Source organism: Mycetomoellerius zeteki, unplaced genomic scaffold (genome assembly GCF_001594055.1).
Source record: "Mycetomoellerius zeteki isolate Tzet28-1 unplaced genomic scaffold, Tzet1.0 scaffold58, whole genome shotgun sequence".
Lineage (NCBI taxonomy): Eukaryota > Metazoa > Arthropoda > Insecta > Hymenoptera > Formicidae > Mycetomoellerius > Mycetomoellerius zeteki.
This window is the reverse complement of record NW_017257588.1, coordinates 1,766,573-1,787,458: the sequence shown is the minus strand read 5'-3', so window position 1 is coordinate 1,787,458 and position 20,886 is coordinate 1,766,573. Positions and strand designations below refer to the sequence as shown.

Below are 20,886 nucleotides of genomic sequence, written 5' to 3'. Positions count from 1 at the left end.
TTAAGGAATATGTTACTTTCTTTTAATTTTTTTTACATGTCAAGTTATGTCCATAATGCGATAACAAATTTATTTATTGTTAGTCTCAATCTTCAATCGAAAGAGAATATATTATAGGAAAATATATTTATTATATATCGCAATTAGTTCAAGGATTTAATTACGGTATTTTTAAATACTATGATTAATGTCAGTATATATGTATAAAATTCGACTAAGGCACCTAATTTGTGTATCATGTATCAAACTAGATGTTCGTTTTCTAGTTTCGTCGCTTCCGTTAAACTTTCGCTACAACGTTCTGCTTAAACAATGTTCTATATTTTTTTTTACCTATTATAATAACGATTATATTATAAACAGCAGATATTCTAATTTCCTACTTAGCGAAATGAGAATATTTTTCGAACTTTAAATTTCTCTGCAACGCTACTTTTACAATCGTCTCGTTTACTCCGGATTCCATAAAATTCAACGGCACTTATGTACTGGACAGAAGATAAATGATCAATTGCTGCCCGATTGGGATGGATTTTCGCTGAGGTCAGGAAAGTGGTTCGCGCGTTGTGTTAGGTAGGAATAAACACAGCAAACCTCCTCCTGTAAAATGAAGTATATGGAGTGAGAAAGTTAAAAATAAAAAATTAAACAAAAAATTGGGAAATAAGAAGAAGATATTAGAAGCATACCAATTAGAAGTGCCGCCACTATGAAGGTCGGTGCTGGACAATACATGTCCAAGAGTTGGGCTATAACGATATTACCAATTATCCCGCCGAGACGGGCAGCGACCATCGAGATAGCAATCCCGGTGGCACGCAGTTGCGTCGGAAACACCTCGGTAATGAGACAATCCAATGCTGCATTACCACAACTTATCGCACCGCTGAAGATGGCTGACACAGTCAAATTCTGATATTTGTTGTACACAAAGTATAAGCCGATCGAGCACAGTCCTGATGAAAATGTGCTGAACACTACGGGAAAGTACGCATAAGATATTTTTAGAATAATTATTAAAAAAGTTGTAAGGTGCCACATTCTGATAATCTTAGATCTGTTCTTTTCAACTGATTATTTTGCACAGTTCATCTTTCTTCTTTTTCTCTCTATGGAGAAAAAAAGGGAAAAGGTGAAAGAAGAATGATGTAAGAAGTAGTTCAGCTAAAAAAACGAGGTCTCTTATTACTTTTGATTTTCATAATAATAAGCACCTAGAAAGAATTTACGTCCAAGGCGATCCATTCCCAAAACAGCAATGATATTGGCAGGTATGGCGGACGCCACTGTGATGAGGGATTCCATAAAGACAGAAGCTCCGATTTTATCGGAGCAAACGTTCTCGACGCTGTGCGAACCCTTGTTGACGACATAATCGGTAACTTGGCAGATCGAAGCCACTTCGCCTGGTTGATCGCGATGGAACTCGTCGAAACGGTTAAACAGCTCAGGAAACCACATCATCAGACCGTAGTAACCGATATGGAAGGTGAAATTAATAACGATCGATATTATTGTAAAGCGAAGTATAGGTGTTACGAATAGCTGTCTACTATTCTCCACGATGTCACCCAGCATAGTTTTACACTTGCTCTTTTCTTCAACTTCATCTTTCACCGGGTTTGACTCTTGATAGTCATCCAGGATCAATTCTTTTACCTATATCATAAAGATATTTTAGAATTAATTTAAAGACCGAACCTTACTATATAAAATGACGTTTGTATTAACAGCATTAGGTGACAGCAGTCTAATTGAAAATCTTGTTAATTCAAACAATTAACGATATTAATGAAATAAATACGCCATGATTTTATTTTAGTAAAATGTCATTTGTTTCATCCTTATTTGTTTAATCCTGTTCTCACATAACAAACGTGTCTATATTTTTTTATTGTTGGTATGTTGATCGTATGATGTGAAGCTACCAGAATTGTAGCAACTAAGTCCGCATTTGTTGGCTTTCATTTATGACAACTTTGAGTAACAACTTCCTGGGAATTTTGAAATCATCATCCATCAAAATTCGTATTATTGTTATATCGTTATGTTGCCATAATAATTTATTGGATCACACAATGCTGTCATATATTGCCGACAATTCGAGATAATTTTGATGCTGCTATCTTGCCGAGATAACCGTAAAACGACTAGTAATACATATTGTTTCTTATTTCTTCAATGTCAGTGTGTGTGAAATCGTTGAAGACAAATATATGGTAAGTTGGCAACATCACAAGCTATCACAGATTTGCGTGATTTTGCTTATACACGCTTTGTTATCTGGTTATTGAGTAAGATTATTAAATAAACAAAATTAGACTACTGTTGGCTGATACTGTTGAGTAATACAACGTACATTTTTTACGTGTACTATAATGCCCGTTACTATTAAATTATTTAAAATCTAATTACCGTGTAGGAATCGCGTGGTTTGCCGGTGTTAATAACATATATCTTGCGAAAAATTTCAAGTGCCTCTTCATATTTTCCGGAAGATAAGAGGTACTTGGGAGATTCAGGGAGTAGCAGAAGCAACCCCGTTACAACGAACGACGGAATAGCGCAGATCAATAGGAAAATTCGCCAAGAATTGTACGTGAACGTTGTGCTCGTAAAACCCATCTCCCTAGGGATGATCAACCATGCCAAGCCTGTGAATGAAAAACCAAAATTGTGTATAAATGTACAAAGAGAAAACGCTTATCAACAAAATTACTAAAACGTTTAATAAGTTAAACTAGATCACTATGAATGAATCAAATAAGTAAAAAAGGGCCAAATATAGTCGAAGCTAGAATTTGCCTAATAATATTTATATGTAAATTTTAAATACATCTTCTATTGTAGTTAAATAAACTGCGTGTCGATTATTGTTATTGTAACTGAAAACGCAATCACATAAACTGGAGCTAAAATTACAAATTAAAATAATCAATTTAATTTGTACTATTTCTGCTTCAGTTTATGATTGTGTTTCGAGTTCAATAATAATTGGTGCACAGTCTATATAACTAAAAGTTTTATTTAAAATTTATACAGAAATATTATAGATATTTATATATACATATATAGCTCTTGATCGTGTTTGACTTCTTATTCGTTTATAACTATGTTATCGTACCGGCTACAAAAAGGTTCCCCAACGTCCAGAATGCTGCCATGAATGACAGCATGGAACCGCGTTTAGACTTCGGCTGAAATTCAGCGAAGTACGACCAGATGACCGGTCCGCTACCTCCTAGCCTGGAACGTCACTAAATTATTCAACTTTTTCGTTGCTGAGCGAGCACACGTAGCACGGCTATATCGCAGTTAATAGCAATTACGCTATTTATTTTGGATACTTACGCTGCACCGTTCAGAAAACGGAACAACATGAAGAGCTCATACGTCTGACTGAAGCTAGAAGCAACAATGCACAGAGCGTTCATGAACGAGATGGCGATCAGGACCTTCCGACGACCGAGAGCGTCCGCTATGGAACCCCAAGCGTACGCCCCGGCCATCATTCCGATAAAGATGATCGAGTTGAGCCATCCTTTTGCTTGAGTGTCGAGCTTCAGATCACATTGCGCACTCGGCAAGATGAAGGACATAGAGATCACGTCCATCTCCTCGCTGGTGCTAACAAAGCCGCACACCGCGAGTAGGAAGTAGTGAAACTTGCCATATTCTGTAGAAATGATGAAATAATGATAAATCCATTTAACAATATTATAACAACATAAATCAATCAATGTTATAATTTCAACAGTGTAACTATTATATAACATATGTGCAGGGTAGAATAGTAATTAGTTAAAAGTTAAATAAGAAGTTAAAAGATTAATAACATTTAACTTAATTTAATTACTTTCAAACTTTAATTTATTAACTTTTTTCTTTTTAAGTAAAATCTTTTTTAAACATAAAATAACAATAAGGGCTACGAGTCAAAATATGATACAATATTTGAATATTGAACAAACGTTTCGACCTTTTTATCAGGCCATCCTCAATGTTTACAGTGCAAATTTTAAGCAAAAATTAATTTTCAGTAATAGTTACGATTTTAAATTCATAGTTACGCTGATATAAATTTGTAGTTCGAAGATAGTCGTGATTCTTCATGTATTGTCGCAAAAATTATAATTCCTCTCTCTTGTGGTTTCATTCATTAACCTTCACATATGTGTCTAGCAGTCGCAAATCCAGTGTTAATAAAATCGGATATATTTAAAAATATGAAGTCAGTCGATAAAGTATAAGAACACATACTTAAGGCGTAGCAAGGATATAAGTCCAATAATTAAAATAGTGAGTCAAAATAATTGAGAAGCAAAATGCGATCCGAGTCTAAAAATTCAAAACTTGTTCAGTCAGAAACTGGTGACATTATGAATAAAATATTTTTTATCTCTCTATACGCCAATATTTTTTTCTATAAAATCTTAAACAGAGAATTATTTAATCCGGATTCAAATTCCGGCCGAGATAATATTTTTTGCAATAAGTTATTTGCAGGTTTTAAAATGCGAGTAGCATCAAATTATAGATCTAATTGAGAAAATTTGGGGGAATATTAATATTTTAGATTGATTGTGTTGAAAGACCGGAAGTAATCGGCACGCAGTAATTTCTGAGATAAATTTATTTAAAATACGATATATGTATTAGAGTCTAATATCTAATTTTGACCTAAGTGACGCTTCTTTGTATTTATTAGAGAACTAGTTTAGATAAAGCTCAATGATTGTGTGATAGGCGCGACGTTTATAGTAAACGTGGGAAATTAATGAACTTCAGGACTGCATTTAGTTATCAACGCTATTACGTCATTGTATCTTTATTTTACGTAATGAGCGATAAAGAAAAAATGACGCAATAGCGCTGTTTTTCCAACCTTAGTTGGATACAAAGTCTATGCTTATTAGTAAAAAAAACTATTCTTTGTACTTCATAAAATTTACAAATAAAATATTAAATTTATCTAATGATCTATATTATAACTGTTCCGTTATTTAAAATAAGAAAATTTTTCACCAGAGATGTATAAAGGAAATAGAATATACTCCTGAGTTGTGCATGAAGTTGATTGTAGACATGCACAACAGCCGGGCACTCGCGAAAACCCCCGCGGGAGCCCGTGCCCAATTTCAGTATTTTGCTGATCCCTGGTTTGAATTAGTTTTTTATTCATGAAACTTTTAATGTAATTAAATTAATTTTACAAGCAACTAACTTTAACTTAATTTAGTTTAAAAAAAAACATTAACTTATCCTGCATATGTGTTATATTACATTTAAGGCCCTCAGTCAGTAAATGGTCGTAAAAGGCACGTAAAGTAAAAATAGGCTACATATGCGCATTAAGTAAATGCTGGTAAATACACTTCACGTATCTTTTATGACTATTTACTGATTATCAGATGGGATAAGGATAGTTTCGGCCTATTTTTACAAGTGTTTTAAAGTGATCTCATTATTTTGTTTTACCTAAATTCTCTTTATTTACAAATGGCATGCAAAAAACTTCCAACGTTTCTCGCTTATAATATCACGATCCAATATGGTCGCAATGACTACTCAGGAGCCTTAAGCTGCTTTCATTTTAGGAGACACAGTCGACACAAACGTCATTCTTTTTTCAATGAATAACAAAGATAAAACTTATCAACTGTATCTCCTAAAAGGAAAGTAGCCTTACATTGTTGAGCATGAAATTATAACATTGTTGATATTATATTACTATTAGTTGATGTTTACTGGCTACTCATCAACAGTAACATCTATATTATAATTTTTCACTTAACAGTATAAATATAACATAAAACATGTCGTACGTAACAGTTATATCGCTACGTACAACATTAAGTAGAAAGTTATAACATTAATTGATATTATATGTTAGCTAGTTTTTCCTAGGAAGCGATTATAAGAAATGCTTCAATGAACGTGATAAACTCACCGCTTAGTTCGATGGCCTTCTCGAAATCAGCTTGAACATAGGATCCCTTCTCTGGATCGAGTGTTTTGCCTTTTAATCCGATACCTGATAGGATAGACATAATTAGTGATAAATCGTAGATTCAATATAATGCACAAAGTGAATGCCGACTTTTACTTGAGCTTTATACTTACAGGCAAGTTCGAGTTCCTTAGAACCGCAACCGTTTAGTCGCTCGTCTTTTACATCACACTCTGCAACGCGAAATTGCTATCGTTAAGAAGTTGCCCCTATAACCATCAAATGGAAGTCTACTGCCTATTTCTATCATTTAACTTCAATATAGTTTAATTTCCCATACAGCACAGAAGTTTATAGCAACATTGCTGCAATGTTATTATTGTACAATATGCTAGAATGTTACAATGTTATTGCAATGTTACTGAAATGATATGTATTTTATATACGGATTGTTCCTTATTTTTTTCTATTTCTTAAGATCAGAAAAAGATAAAAAGTAAACTAAATCGAAGTTAAAATTAATTTGGGTCGAAACAAAAGTTCGTAGCGCTACAAATTTCAAAATTTAAGCAGTTATAACTTAGTCAAACATAAACTAAATTTAAATTTAAAATGAGTTTCAAATTAAGTTAAAGATAAGAGTTAAAAATCTGTATTTTCGAAAAGTCATTATATTCTTTAGTTTCTATGAGTTTGATAATGTTTATATATGTACAGAAAACTACAGCTGAATAAAACGGGAAATTTTTTTTCTCATTTTTTAGACTTGTCACGTGCTCAAACAAAGCCTGCGAAAATTTTCGACTTTCTAACGTGAAAACTTAAAATTTTCCTTACAAAATCGATTTTTTAAATGTTCCAAAATTTTTTTTATTATCGCGGATTAAATAAAAGAAGCATTTTGACTTCAATTTTTTATAACTTCGTTAAAAATCATCATACCGCGCAATTTAAAATCAGATTCAAAAAGCTGAAATTTTGCTCTATCGAGTATAATTGCGAATTTCTTTTAAACATGTAAACATGATACAAATGAAGCAATGTTAACATTTATTCCGACCTAATATATTGAAATACGTAGAAATGGATACAGAAGATTTTAAAGCTGCACGTACTGATATTGCGCTTTGTGTCGGGTTCACCTTCTACCATTCTACGATGTCGGCGCGTGTGGGTGAAGCCGTTTGGTTAAAAGAATCAGATATCGAGCCTTTGCGTTCGACAAGAAGTTTTGTCGAATGTCAGGCCGGTGTGGTCGAACAGTGGCTGAAGTCTTTCTGTTGAATCTGCTCTGATCTGCTGCTCGTCGGCGGGGCTGGGCTTCGCGCTCGCTCGTGAACTGAAATAGATCGAATGATAATTAAAATTTTCTAACTCGCAAATTTGTTGAATAAAAGAACAACTTTGTTCTATTCACACGTGCTGATACTAATTAAAAAAAAAAAAATTTTGTTTCTATTGGCTCTCGTCGCTACGTCGTACAACGGTTTATTCGTAACAGAGCTCGGAGAGGCGCGGATGAAATTATACGAATTCATCTAACAACGTTGAGTGTCTGTGATGCAATATTCGTAAAGTACTAGTCGTTAGTTCGACACACCAGTGAGTCGACATTCCCGTGTCTGAGCCCGTAATTTTGCAACGAAGCGATATCGCGTGTTGTCGTTAACGCGAATTCCCGGAGCGAGATTAGTCTCGAAGATAATTGGATTAATCGGGAAAATAGGACCTCGGTAAATCCGAACGATGACCTAGCGTAGATCTAGGAATGCAGATCGTCCCGGGATCAGTGGCTGTCTCTTGATCCCACAGCCTCCTTCCTAATAGCAATATTATCACATAAATCAATCCCGGTATAAGCTGCGCATTCAATTTAAGTAACGCAATTTTTCCGTTAAATGCATCATCGTTATATCTCGAATTGCGTATACTGGAAACGATGAGTAAGCAGCGTTATTTTACAATATATCTAAATATCATTTGCATTGCATTTCTTGGACTTCGCTGATCGTGTGATACGTTATTACGGAAAATATTACATATTCGAAGGCGATACGTCGTCTTTGGAGCTGTACTTTGAGTGTCCTTGATGCGCTCAGGAAAAAAAAACATCGAACGCATTTTAAATCCGCGATCCGGTGTGTTTCGCGATCGTTAGAATTATTACTAGTTCCCACAATTCTATTATGAGCAAACGTTACAAGCGATCGTACGTAACACCTCTCGTGCACTAATCTTTGCTCGGTACACATCATCAACTACTAGTGGTGATCACTGGTCATTAGCTATCGATGAAATGGTAGCGAACTAGATATTGTAAATCTTAAACGAATCACCATTGTCACCGGAGAGATAGTAAAGAATGAAGTTATAAAGAACATTCTGAGGTAATAACATTAAAATGTTTAGATGGAATTAATTATACACTGAAAAAAAAGATTGGCTGCTGCAGCAAATTAGATGGTAAAATATGGCATAGCATTTTTAATTGGTTGCATAAGTCAATTTTTGGTTGTGTTAGCCTATCGAAATTCTATATTGATATTGCGGATAGGCTAACGCAATCAAAAATTGGGTACTGCAACCAAAAATTGGCTGCTGCAGCCAATTAAAAATGCTATGCCATATTTTATCATCTAATTTGTTGCAGCAGCCAATCTTTTTTTTCAGTGTACGAGTGTACAATGAAACGTATCATTTTATTTGAAGGATAGAAAGCATACTTTAAAAAACTATGGATAAATATGGATTTAATGCCATGCAGTTTTTATAAATTCTCACCGTTTAGTGTTGATATAAATACCAATATAGTGTATTAATATAAACATCATTGGTTTTAAATCTACATCATGTACTCAACTAATGCTAATCATTTATAAAGAGCGCAGTGTTTTGCTTATAAAGTGAATCCCCTAAATTGAACTTTAAGGTGAATAAATTTTTAAACAAAATACATAAAATGTGTTTTTAACAATACAATTTTGTTAAAAATTTATTCAAGGACCACCGGATCTAGAATATCTAGGAAAATTATGATTTTGTGAAATATACATGTATGGAATATTTTCCGAATATGTAAATATAAACAATGTATGAATGGAATATTTAACGATATTTGAATGTTGCTTTTACATTCTGTAAATATTTCGAAATATTCCGGAATATGCTTAGAAAGTTATTTTGAAATTTTAGGAACATTTTATGAATATTTTAGGAATATTTAGCGTTAGGCACTGACATTAATTAGAGTCGGGATTAGACGTTTCGACACCCGAGGCAAAAGAAAAAAGTACGCCCCTTCAGTAACAAAAAGAAAAAATAAAATAAAAATTAATACTAACTAGTGATGTTTAACATTAAAAAAAAAATTTGATGTTAATATTAATTTAATAGGAACATAATCGCATGTACAAAGATAACAAGAAATAGAAAAAATTTTTGTTTCACATATGCAATCAGTGACTCGTTGAGTCTCAAACGGTAATATAAGGTAGAGAGGGTATAAAGAGAGTGGCGCTAATGTGCTAATGCCTAATACTGATTGGTTCCGCCATTTATAGATTAACTATTAGTTAGAAAAAGACAACGTTAGAAAAAGAAGAGCTTAGGACGAGGAATTGCATCATACATATTTGCTGGAAATAGCGACTTCCGGCTAATTGGCGTCACTCTCTTTATACCCTCTAATACAGGGTGTCATCTCAGAAATTGGTCCAAAGTTGCATCTGCCAAGCACTGCTCTATTGTGAACTACTATAGCTGAAGTCTCAAAAAATTCTAAAGTATTAAAAAATATTCTTTCAAAATTTAAAAATGTCTGCATGTAAATGTAACAAAAAATACTAACTTACTAATTTTCTAACCCATTTAACTCGCGTAACTCATCTTCCAAAAGTAACAATTAAAATTCATTTCTGAAAAAACCTATGATTCACGTAAATCGCCCAATTGTTCGTTGCACAATGCCTGCGTCCAGCGAAAAACGTAGTTTTGCAACTGTTGTAAAATTCTTGAATATGATTCGCCCCCTCAAATTTTTTACATAAAGCAAATGCTTCGCCTGCCACATTCTAGTTCCATCTCTGTCTGTGCAATCATGTTTTTATTTCCTCCATCTATAATCGAGGTTTTTTGTCTAATTTTTTATTGTTTAAACTTTCAGAAAATGTAAAAAAATTTGGGATTACTTTCCAACATCTTTATTACATTACCAAACAATTTTCTCGGTTGTTTTAGAATTGGACTTCGTCTTTCTTTATTTCGAGAAAAAGAGAATTAACTTTCTCTAAAGTAATCGGAGAAATTTGAGAATAAAATTCCACTTGAGCTAAAAAAGTTTCAGATTGGTCGTTACGACTGTCTTAGGCGCCGCTACACTAGAATTTGCTTACGCGCCTCAGCGCGAAACTGCAAAAACAAATAAAAGACAATTTAAAAAATTCCTTTTAGCGCTATCCAGAACTACGACAAAGGCACAACGAGATAATATTTTTGTTTTTGTTTTCTTACATTTCATACATTTAGGAAAACGCAACAGGAAAGCAACCAATAGGAAGACGCGATTGCCGACATTCGCTTAATTAAAAGCATTGCGCTACACTTCTAAATCTAGAATAGGGACAGTGATGACATTGCAGACGAAGCAATCAATTTTCATATGTTTTTGTACACTTCAAAAATTATTAAGTGCCTGTTAAAAAATTTTGCGCCCTTCCAAATTTTGTTCTATGCTGGAGCGTATATTGTGTACTGCCTAGCAATGGCCCTGCAGATTGTAAACGGAGGATAACACCAACACGGTGAGAAATATACAAACAACACTACATCGTATTGATTTTTAGAATGCACGAGGTTACAGGGTGTCTGAATGCGCGCACCAGAAGGACGAAAAGGAAAAAAATAACCATTTAATTATGCGGTATTTGTATTAATTGGATAATATGAATCATTATACAGTAGTGATACGCATGCTAAATATGTAAAAAAAAAAGAAAGCACTGTGACCGTGACAGGACTCGAACCTGCAATCTTCGGATCCGAAGTCCGACGCCTTATCCGTTAGGCCACACGGTCTTATTGAAGGGTTGTTTCTCAAGAGAAGTATTTCATTGCTTAGGATGTATTTTGGGATGCTGTTATCGATCTATTTCGGATATTCGACAAAAGTTAATATTCAAACTTTTAGAGCTTAAGTACTTTTCCGTAATAAAAATTAACGAATATTAAAATATCAAATGCATAGAAATTTGCTGATAACGATAATTTTAATTAAATATTTTATTATATAATATATAAAGAGGTTGATATTTATTAATATCTTTGTCATTTTCATACATTTTTTCCTATTAAAATATTTAATATATTACATATAAGTATATATGCATATAATGTACTTCTTTAATGCTGTTTAATATTTTTAATGGCTGTAGAAGAATCGCATTTAATTGAAGAGTTTGGACGATCGTTTATATCGTCGATTCTGAAAAGAGAGAAGTTTAACGACGTAATTGCGAAGGAGGCGTTTCACGGTTTAACGCCATTCTAGAAAACGACACGACATCCTGACTTGCTAATGAACGAACATCACGCGCGTCCCTTTCCGACGTTTCGTCGCGACACAGAACCGTTTCCTCTGCGATTAAGATTGGCTGTTTGCGAGCCTAGCCATTAAGTTTTTGCGCGTTCGGAACTTCGGATAAAAAAAATTACTTAACTTTTTATAAAACAGCTAATATTCAGCAAACAGGACATTTCTAAGAAGTCTACAATAAATCACAAAGAAGCGGTGCAATTATCATAATTATTCGTCATAATATCATAATTATTATTGCGAAGTTGCGGTCAATAATCAACATTTGATTGAAAAATAAAAACATAGATATCGCTAAACCGGATGTCCTAACAATAAATCTTCTGATCAATTCTCTATTTTTTTTAGCGAACATGTTGAGGAAAGTCATAAATTATTTATTTGCAACTTTTTAATTTTTCCATCGTATATCCTTATACCTAAGCTTTAAACTAAAATTTTATTAATAGAAGTTTAATTTACATCGTTTGCAATTCAAAAATCAATTGTCGTTTTTTTTTTGAGGAAAATTGATTCTAAAAATAATTATTATCAAGGTAAAAACATACGTATTGAGTCATCTTATATCGATTGTAATTATAGATTGTAATCAACAAATTGCAAATAATAACGAATTATATCAGAAATTGCTATCAGTTTTGAAATCATTTATGAGCTATTAAGCATAAGTAAAATGCATTCTGTTAAATATTATACTTACAATTAGTCATTAGCTTAGTTTACTCTTAGATTGTTATCGTAGCGATGTAAAAATTAAAACACAAAAAAGAAAATATTTAAATGGTTAATGCTAGCCATTTAAGTCAAATGACTGAAAAGAGAGAAAGAAATTAATTACGTATGATAATGTCTTCTCAAGTGTTCGAGTAACATTAAATTGACATTTATATATCTTGCAAAAATAGAATGAAGTTGCGAGATATGATTTATAAAGAAAAATCTTGATATAAAATTGTGAGTTATTAGTAAGATTTATAAGTTATTGTTTAGAATTATTTTTCAATTCTTCCTTCATAGAAAAATAAAAATCAATAGTGTTTAAACATGTTTCTTTTCCTCTGCTTTTATTTATATTTATTTTATATTGTTTACTGTTTATAGTTATATCTTACATGCCTATTTTTGTTTATATATATTAAAATAATTCACTTAATTTGAAAACCTTAAATATTTCACTTATTTTTAATGGTATGAAAAAATGTTTCAGATAAAAATGGAATGATTTCGAGGGAGATACGTATTTTGATCACGTTGCTTTTTTCTAAGTGGATGCGCAATATAGATATATATATAAAACATTTTTCCATTTAGAAAAAAACTTTCCACTTCGAAAAAAATAACGTGATCAAAATACGTCCCCCTCGAAACCGTTCTACTTTTATCGGAAACATTTTTTCGTATCATTAAAAATAAGTAAAATATTCAAGGTTTTCAAGTTAAGTGGACCATCCTGAATACAACTTCTAACACATTTGGCTTTTTCTGAATACTTATACGAGGTGTTATCTTTGCGCATATCATACAACTGATACTGTGTTCTTATCGTTAAAAATATAACACGGAGGAAAATTGAAAAAGTATGCATTTTCTTAAAGTCTCAAAAATGAAACACTCAAATATTCGTTCTTCACATTGTGCAAACTCATATACTTATGAAACATAAATTAAAATATGCATTCTTTCAAATACGAACATTTCAATGCGATTGTAGACATTTAAATTAATAAGATATTATTTAACATCTATTTATATAATACAAAAATATTTATACAAATCGTTAGCCTAAAGCAGAAAAGATATATGTATATATATTATATATATATATACATGTATATACACACACACACTAATTCTTGATTGATTCGATTTCCATTCAGTGTTTCCATTCAAAAATTGATATACTGGCCAGTAGAGTTTTCACATAATATGTGAAAATGAATTACTATAAACTGTACCTTCATGAGAAGAAAAACTAGCCTGTACACACACACGCACACACCCACGATGTTCAGAAACATGATTTTTCTTTTATGAAAAGATACAGTTTATAATAATTCATTCTCATATGTCATGAGCAAATTCTATTGACTAATATAAAGTATATTAATTTTTATACATTAAATGAAAATCGAATCAATCAAGAATTAGTAAAGATAACACATTTATCTTATTTCCATTTTAAGCAAACGCCAATTATAGGTTTAATTTATACTATACAGTGTATTAGGTTTAAACGTATACATTTATTATTAGTTATTTTTTTAAATAACAGAATTATAAAAAAATCTTTTTAATAACCCCCGGATTCGATCCTTGACCGAGATAATATTTTTCGCAATAAAATTGTTTGTAGACTTTAGGATGCTTATCAACATCAGAATATTAAGATCAATTTAAGATGTCTTATGTGAGCATCAATTTAATTTGTGATATTGCTACTCTAGTTCTGTTAGAATTGCATTTCAAGACTGAAAATAAATTCGGCGCGCAGTTTGAGGAATTAGATATAAGTATATAAATTCACATAGAATTATTTCAGCACTAAAGACCCAGCTTGATCGTTAAGGCCTCTATTTCTAAGTTGTTTAGTCACACTACGGTCTTATAAAACATTTTGTATTTTTTAAATAAAAACTATTTTGTTTAACAAGATATCATAATGACTTAAACAAAAGTTTTTAAATATTTTTTTAGATATTTTTAATTATCGTTTTATTTTTCAAATAAAATATAATATATACTTATTTTATTGCAATTTTGTAAGAATTTCGTGATAAATTATTTTATGATAAAGTCAATAATGTGCAATAAGTGTGATTTTTCGATAATCATTAATAAAATATATTCCCAGACAACAAAAAGTGTCTAAAATCGAGTCATAAAACGTTTTTTGCGTCTAAAAGACAACTTAAAGATGTCTTATGCACAATTTTAGACTTTGTGTTGTTTGGATTGTCACTTATGTTTTGGGTATATGAGTAAAAAAACAAAATATCTTTAATAAAAACGTTTATTAATTATAACACAATATTTTAAAGATTAGAAAACACTTTTATCAAATATATCTGTTTTTCCACTTATAAATATCATAGACATAACAATAAAAGTACACTGCACATTTCTATGAAGTTATCACTATCTATTTAGAAAGACAAAGGTAGCTTGAATTATGTAGGTATCTCTCTTTTTAAAATATCGAATTGAAGAGAAATATTGATATGATTCAATTTTTTTCTGACGGAGCATGAATGCTAAGAACCAGGGAATGTGCAGTCTATATTTATTATGTTTATGATAAAGATCTAACAGCAATACAAGTGACAATAGGGAGTTTTTGCGTGAATTCAGATACGGTGAACGCTAAAGTTACGTTATTCTTTTCTTAATTAGTTATTAAGAAGAAGATAATTTAACCTTAGCGTTCATCATATCTGGATAAACAGTATTACAAAAATTCCCTCGAACAATTATTGAAAATTATGTTATGACATATACACTATTAAATAATTATTGTTATATATTATCACAAAATATCTTACAAAATTATGATAAAATATAATAGTTATCTATTTACATTCCATTTAAAAAATAAAACTGATAAAAAATATTTTTAAAAGTGATAATTTAAAATTTTTGTTTAAGTTATTATATACGAGAAAAATAATGTATTAATACTATTAAATATTAATTAATAAAAGACTGATTGAAAATAATTTTGTTGATTCAATAGCAGTATTAATGGAACAATTATATCATGCTCTTGGTTTAATAAAATGTTATATGTTTCATTAATGCTGTTATTGAATCAATAAGATTATTTTCTATTAAACTACTATTAGCTAATCCTGTTAATATATTTTTAAAAATATTTAATATTTCTTACAAAGAAAATAAGAATAGTTAACTTGGAATTATATATCGTTATAACAATTAATGTAATAGTATATGTAAGAAAATATTTTATTTTATGTAGAGGACAGATTTTTTAATCGCTTTGTCCTAATAAAACTGTAAAATTAGTTGTGAGCCCGCATTTAGTGTTTATATTTGTTAAATAATAGTCTGTGAAGTTTATCGAAACTCAAACTGCATCTTACATTTTGCATCAACATCTTCGAACTCCCGACTAACAATACTAATTTTTAATGCTAACACGCGAAAACGAAACGAGGTCGAGTTCTGTGAAGAGCTCGAAGTGGCACGCACATTAAACAACGCTGCACTAAAGAAACGAATGATTTGTGCGTACAGAATTACGGTCAGTCTTAATTATAAATATCGTAATCTCACTTTTTCGACAAAATTAACAGAAGAAAGTGCTAGACGATGGCACAAAATTCGGACTTGGCATTCTTATTAATTATTTATTAATTGAACTGATTAGATGTCAGTAATGATTAGATACCAAAAAGTTGTATCAAAAAATTTGCCAAGTGTGGAAAATAAATTTTTGAAAATTTTTGACGAAATTAACCGCCTTTCATAATCACAATTCCCAGTGAGAAACAAAAATCTAGTCAACGTCAATCTGATTAAAACAATATCTGCATTCACTGAAAACGTTTTTACGATACTGCTTTCTATGAAGACGAGACCATTTATACAGAAAAAGAAGAAGTGATTAGATATCAATAAATTTTGATACCAATGATTTCGATATTACGGACACGAGAATGTTACGCTTGCTCTGAAAACTTACTTTGATATGACGATTCTTAATCAAACTCCGCGTATGTACAATCTTCCTTCTGAAAGGATTCGATGAAGAAATGTTTTTCCGTGAAAAATACTTCCTATCCCGCAGAATTCTACAGGTCGTATGACTTTTTCTGTATGCTTGCGAACTCCTTGAAGGACGGTATCTCTTGCGCCGTCAAATTTTCGTGACATGTGTTGTAATCACTTTTTACAATTCTCGTAAATTTCCGCCGTCTTGTGTGAGTAAAGAGACCATATTTCACTCAAGCAAACGTATCACACAATCGTGAAATATCTTAACATTCTTGGTAATATATTATAGCGCACACGCGCACCTTCCACGAAAGTATTTCAGCGATAGAAAATTATTGCTATCGAAAATTACTGCTATCTGTCAGTATAATTTGTCAGTAAATGCAAGACGATATGAGTCAAACGTTGATGACTTTTACGATAATTTGATGGGCGATTTTCGTAATGGTTTTCGGTGACGCGGCGAGGACGCACCTGGATACATCTGCGGGATGTGGTAATCACACGTGTGACCCACGAAACCCCGGGACTCCCGGGATTTCGATGTTGGTTTAATGTTCGGTTAATCGTTCCTCGCCCAATCGCGTCAAGTCAGACGAGTCGCAAGTTCGGCATTAGTCGCTCGACAATGACGCTTGACCCCACGAGCTTGGCTTGCGAATGAAACGAGTGTCGGAGCGTTGAAACGCTAAAAGAGAACTACCTGCTATCCCACTAATATACTCGACGAACCAATATACTCGGCGAGTATATAGTGGCCATTGTTTCTGACTGCGGTGCGTTGGAGGGGCGGAGACATACGTGCAAGGATGAGTGTATCCTTCGCGGGGGCTGAGTCTTTTACAGCTTGGAAATTTTTCGAGCAAGCGAGCTTATTTGGGACATCCAGTCAATTACCAATAAGGCATTATACTTTAAAAAAAAATAAAGAATAATCGATGAATGGTGTACAACCGATGTACGCGGACCACGACAGTCATAACGTACCGACCTCGCTGTGACTGGAGCAAGGATCACTACTCCTCAGTGAGATCGAAGGTTATCATAAAAATACCGGACGCTGCGACTCGATATAGGATCAAGGCATTTGAATATAAAAATAAGGAAAAGGAGGACGTAACGAGCGCGTGTTGCGAGTGTGTCGCCACGTGCGCATATTATAATTAATCAAACGAATTATTGTCGCGATCCAACCCTCTATAAACCGACATCAAGATCCTCGGAAAGCGGTTTCAACCGGTTATGTAAACGTCAGGGAATAAACTGTGGTAGCGGTTTCAACCGGTTACAACTTAAAGAAATGAATCGTCTGCATTGCCGTTCTAGAGAAGGAAGAGAATCACATGACACAAATCATTTTCGGTGCAACCTTGTTTATCGGACATTTTTAGATTTTCATGCTAAATGAAAAGTTTTCACCTGAGACGCCTGGCGCGCCTTTGACCAAACGCTAACATACAATGGTCTTCGAATAAACAAGAGAACATGTACCGTCAATATTTTTAACCCGTCTAACAGACTGTAACTTATCGCTTATTGATTTTTTTGGTAAAGAGTAATTTCATTGGAAAAGTGTATTTGTCGCAGTCTTTTTGCGAAATTAGCCCTTTTGCAAAAAAAGCTAACCTTTATGCAAAATGGCGGCTAGTCTGCTTTAACTTTTTTTGCAAAAAGGTTAGCCTTTTTTCAAAAGGCTGATTTCGCAAAAAGATTGCGACATATTTACCACGACTATCATATTCGCCACTATGCCTTGACCAATATTAGCGCGTTCTTCTAAATTCAAATGTAAATTATACAAGTTCTTCATATATTCAAGATTAACGAAGAACTTGTATATCTATTTTAGTAAGCAATTTTTATTTTTGAAAATTAAATAAAAATTTAAATTTTGAAAATTAATAACCGAAATACCCAAACTTGCATGATAATTTTACATATGTATAATTATTACTTAAAAATTATCATGTTCCAGCAAATAAGTTGACGTCATTTGTTATTATTATCATCTTTAACGTCATTTTAACGCCAAAATGATAACAAATAATATTGGTTTGTTTGTTAGGCTTTAGCAAGTTTGGGTGTTTTAGTTTTCACTTAAAAAAATTCAAAATTCAAATATCAAAATTGCTTATTAAAACAGATATATCGTGGTGAATATGTCGATACAAGTTCCTTGAATTTTAAATACTCGTACAAAAAAATTTACATTTGGATTTTAAATTTGTACACACAGACAAATATCATTCTACTGCTAAAAAAAGTAATTGACTAATTGCTTAATTTAACTTTCTTCCTTTTAATAACAGTTATCTTTAACAGAGAATATTTTCTTGATGATAATCTTAAAATATATTTATTAGAAATTTTAGAAAAAAACACATTATTATGTACTCAAAATAAGAATTAATTCTTTTTAAAGAATTCTTGTTATAAAATTGATCGAAGAAGCGAAGCTTCTTCTATTATATATAAGCAAATTGAATTTGTTTTAATTTATTAATCTTAATTAAACTTACTAGGATTTAGATTATATTTTAAATATCAATTTAATGTTTGTAATGAACTGATAATATAAATTTACTATATATTTGCGGATATTATATATTTGCGCAACTTTTAAAATTCTTGAAACAAGGAATTATCACTAGCATATAGTAGAGAAGATGGTATTATAACACCCTAGTTACATTTTACACAATAACTTTGTTAATAATCAATATTTAAGTTTAAAACTTGACATCTACATTCGTTAAAATGTAGTTGAATCTATTCTGAACTGAAAGTTACGAAATATTTATTACTTAGGATATTATTAATAAAAATGTGGCGACACTGCATAACGACTCGAAGAAAAAAATGGGTGATAATGTGACCTTCCACAAAAATAGCCTTAAAATATTAGTTTTGTTTAGAAAACAGTATTTGGTTACAAAATTAACAAAAAAGTAAAACATTTTAAAATGTATGCAAATAAATGTCTATACATTCACATAATTTCTGCATATAAACTGCTCAGTACTAAAAATACACGTAATATAAACTATAGATTAACAATAGAACTACAATCGATTATTAAATAATTATTTTGATATGAAAACCTCAAAAAGAGTTAGTAATCAATATCCGTAGAGAACCACATTAGCAAAATACCATGCTATTGTTTAAATTTGCATGACTCAAAATATATACAGTCAAATAAAATTAAATAGCAAATAACGCACTCAAAAATACATGTATTCGTGTGATGATACGCTCAAGTTTAAAAAAAATAAAGAAGTAGGTAATTAAACACTAAAATGTACCTCAGAAATGTTTCTAAATACTTGAAAGTAAAAATTCGTTATAATAAGTGCTGGCTATTGAGTATTGGTATATTAGCGCCATAGTGTAACGACGAGCTACTGAACAAATTATTCCATAAGTAATCATTAGGATTCGCTATATGTATAATAGCGGAGATATTAAGGAAGGCTACAATATATACACTGGCCATAATATCACCTTCTACTGGTCATAATATCTCCTCTATGTATTTTTCCGTGCATATACGGTTGTTATATAAAAGAAACTGTATTATAAGAAAATATATAATAAAAATTCTAGCACTAGGATCCTATCACGTACAATGTAGAGCGAATAATTATAAAGGTCCAAGTATTATTTAGTAGAATAACATTTTTTAATACAAAAAAAAGCTCGAGTTGTTTCGGAATCCTTGACTCCATTTTCCGCTGATGCATCATTTAAAAATGTAAAGTGTTTTAAGAGTGATAATGACGATTTAAAAACAATAACAATTTAAAAATAAAAATGATTTAAAAACAATATGAAAGACTTACCAAGTATGAGAGTTGTCAAGCTTTGTGAAGTGTTCGCCCGGATTGGGGAACTACCAAGGTGATATGAGAAATCACAAAGCTTATATAGGGCGCTAAGATACTTCGGGATCCCCCACCCTAGTCCCGGCAGAATACATTGCGGAATGATTTCTATCACGCGTAGTGTTATGTCGTGTCGCAAATAAGAGAAGAAAGGAGAATGTTGCTCACGAATTGTGGACTCGGACGGTCTGAATCTTTTATCCCGAGAAAACGGGGCGTTCGCATATTGCATCGGCAAACGTGAATCTTTGATAAGGTGGCATCATTCACAGATTTATCGTAGACGATAAAATTCGGTATAAATTATTTGCCATCCTGTATAACATCATTTTATCGTGCATTCATCCGGCTTCGTTTCGATGGAACGTGTGTTCCACCGTTCCACGTGTGTGAACGCTCGTGCGTGACAGCCCGTGTTAACGCCTAATTTCACGTTTCCACTCTTTCGTTCTGTTGCGCAATCTTTGCATCTCGCGAAGACATCCCGCGTTCATGCGTCTCCTCGCATCGTCACACGCATTGTGTGGGACACATGTGTCAATGGTCGCGTTCAGACTCAACTGTTGTGTGAGCGCTTGCTGCTATTGGTGTATTCTTTTAGATCATCCAATAGCAACGAGAACTCACTGATCCGCTTCCGCAATAATTGAATCTATTGAACGCGACAATAATAACGTAGTAACGTGAAGTATGTGTGTGTGTGTGTGTGTGTGTGTGTGTGTGTGTGTGTG

General features: G+C 32.2%; 1 protein-coding gene and 1 non-coding gene across 5 annotated transcripts in view; both read right to left on the bottom strand.

Moving 5' to 3' along the window:
• Positions 1–537: 537 nt before the first annotated feature.
• Positions 538–20,886, bottom strand: part of LOC108728109 (synaptic vesicle glycoprotein 2B) — a 27,889-nt gene continuing 7,540 nt past the window's right edge. Inside the window, exons 1-10 of one of the 4 annotated variants that reach the window (XM_018456476.1) lie at positions 20,114–20,200; positions 7,066–7,289; positions 6,124–6,183; positions 5,951–6,034; positions 3,352–3,676; positions 3,125–3,246; positions 2,416–2,654; positions 1,215–1,659; positions 690–977; positions 538–600 (exon numbers count right to left, since the gene is read on the bottom strand). In XM_018456476.1, coding sequence (XP_018311978.1) covers positions 545–600; positions 690–977; positions 1,215–1,659; positions 2,416–2,654; positions 3,125–3,246; positions 3,352–3,676; positions 5,951–6,034; positions 6,124–6,183; positions 7,066–7,102 — 1,656 coding nt within the window. In that variant the 5' untranslated portion in view covers positions 7,103–7,289; positions 20,114–20,200 and the 3' untranslated portion in view covers positions 538–544. Of the gene's footprint in view, positions 601–689; positions 978–1,214; positions 1,660–2,415; positions 2,655–3,124; positions 3,247–3,351; positions 3,677–5,950; positions 6,035–6,123; positions 6,184–7,065; positions 7,290–16,239; positions 16,650–16,745; positions 16,969–20,113; positions 20,201–20,886 lie in introns of those variants that run through there. The other 3 variants (XM_018456477.1, XM_018456479.1, XM_018456478.1) reach the window with 3 other exon arrangements.
• On the bottom strand, positions 10,951–11,023 carry TRNAR-UCG (transfer RNA arginine (anticodon UCG)). Its single transcript has one exon. It is a non-coding gene; the product is annotated as a tRNA-Arg (tRNA).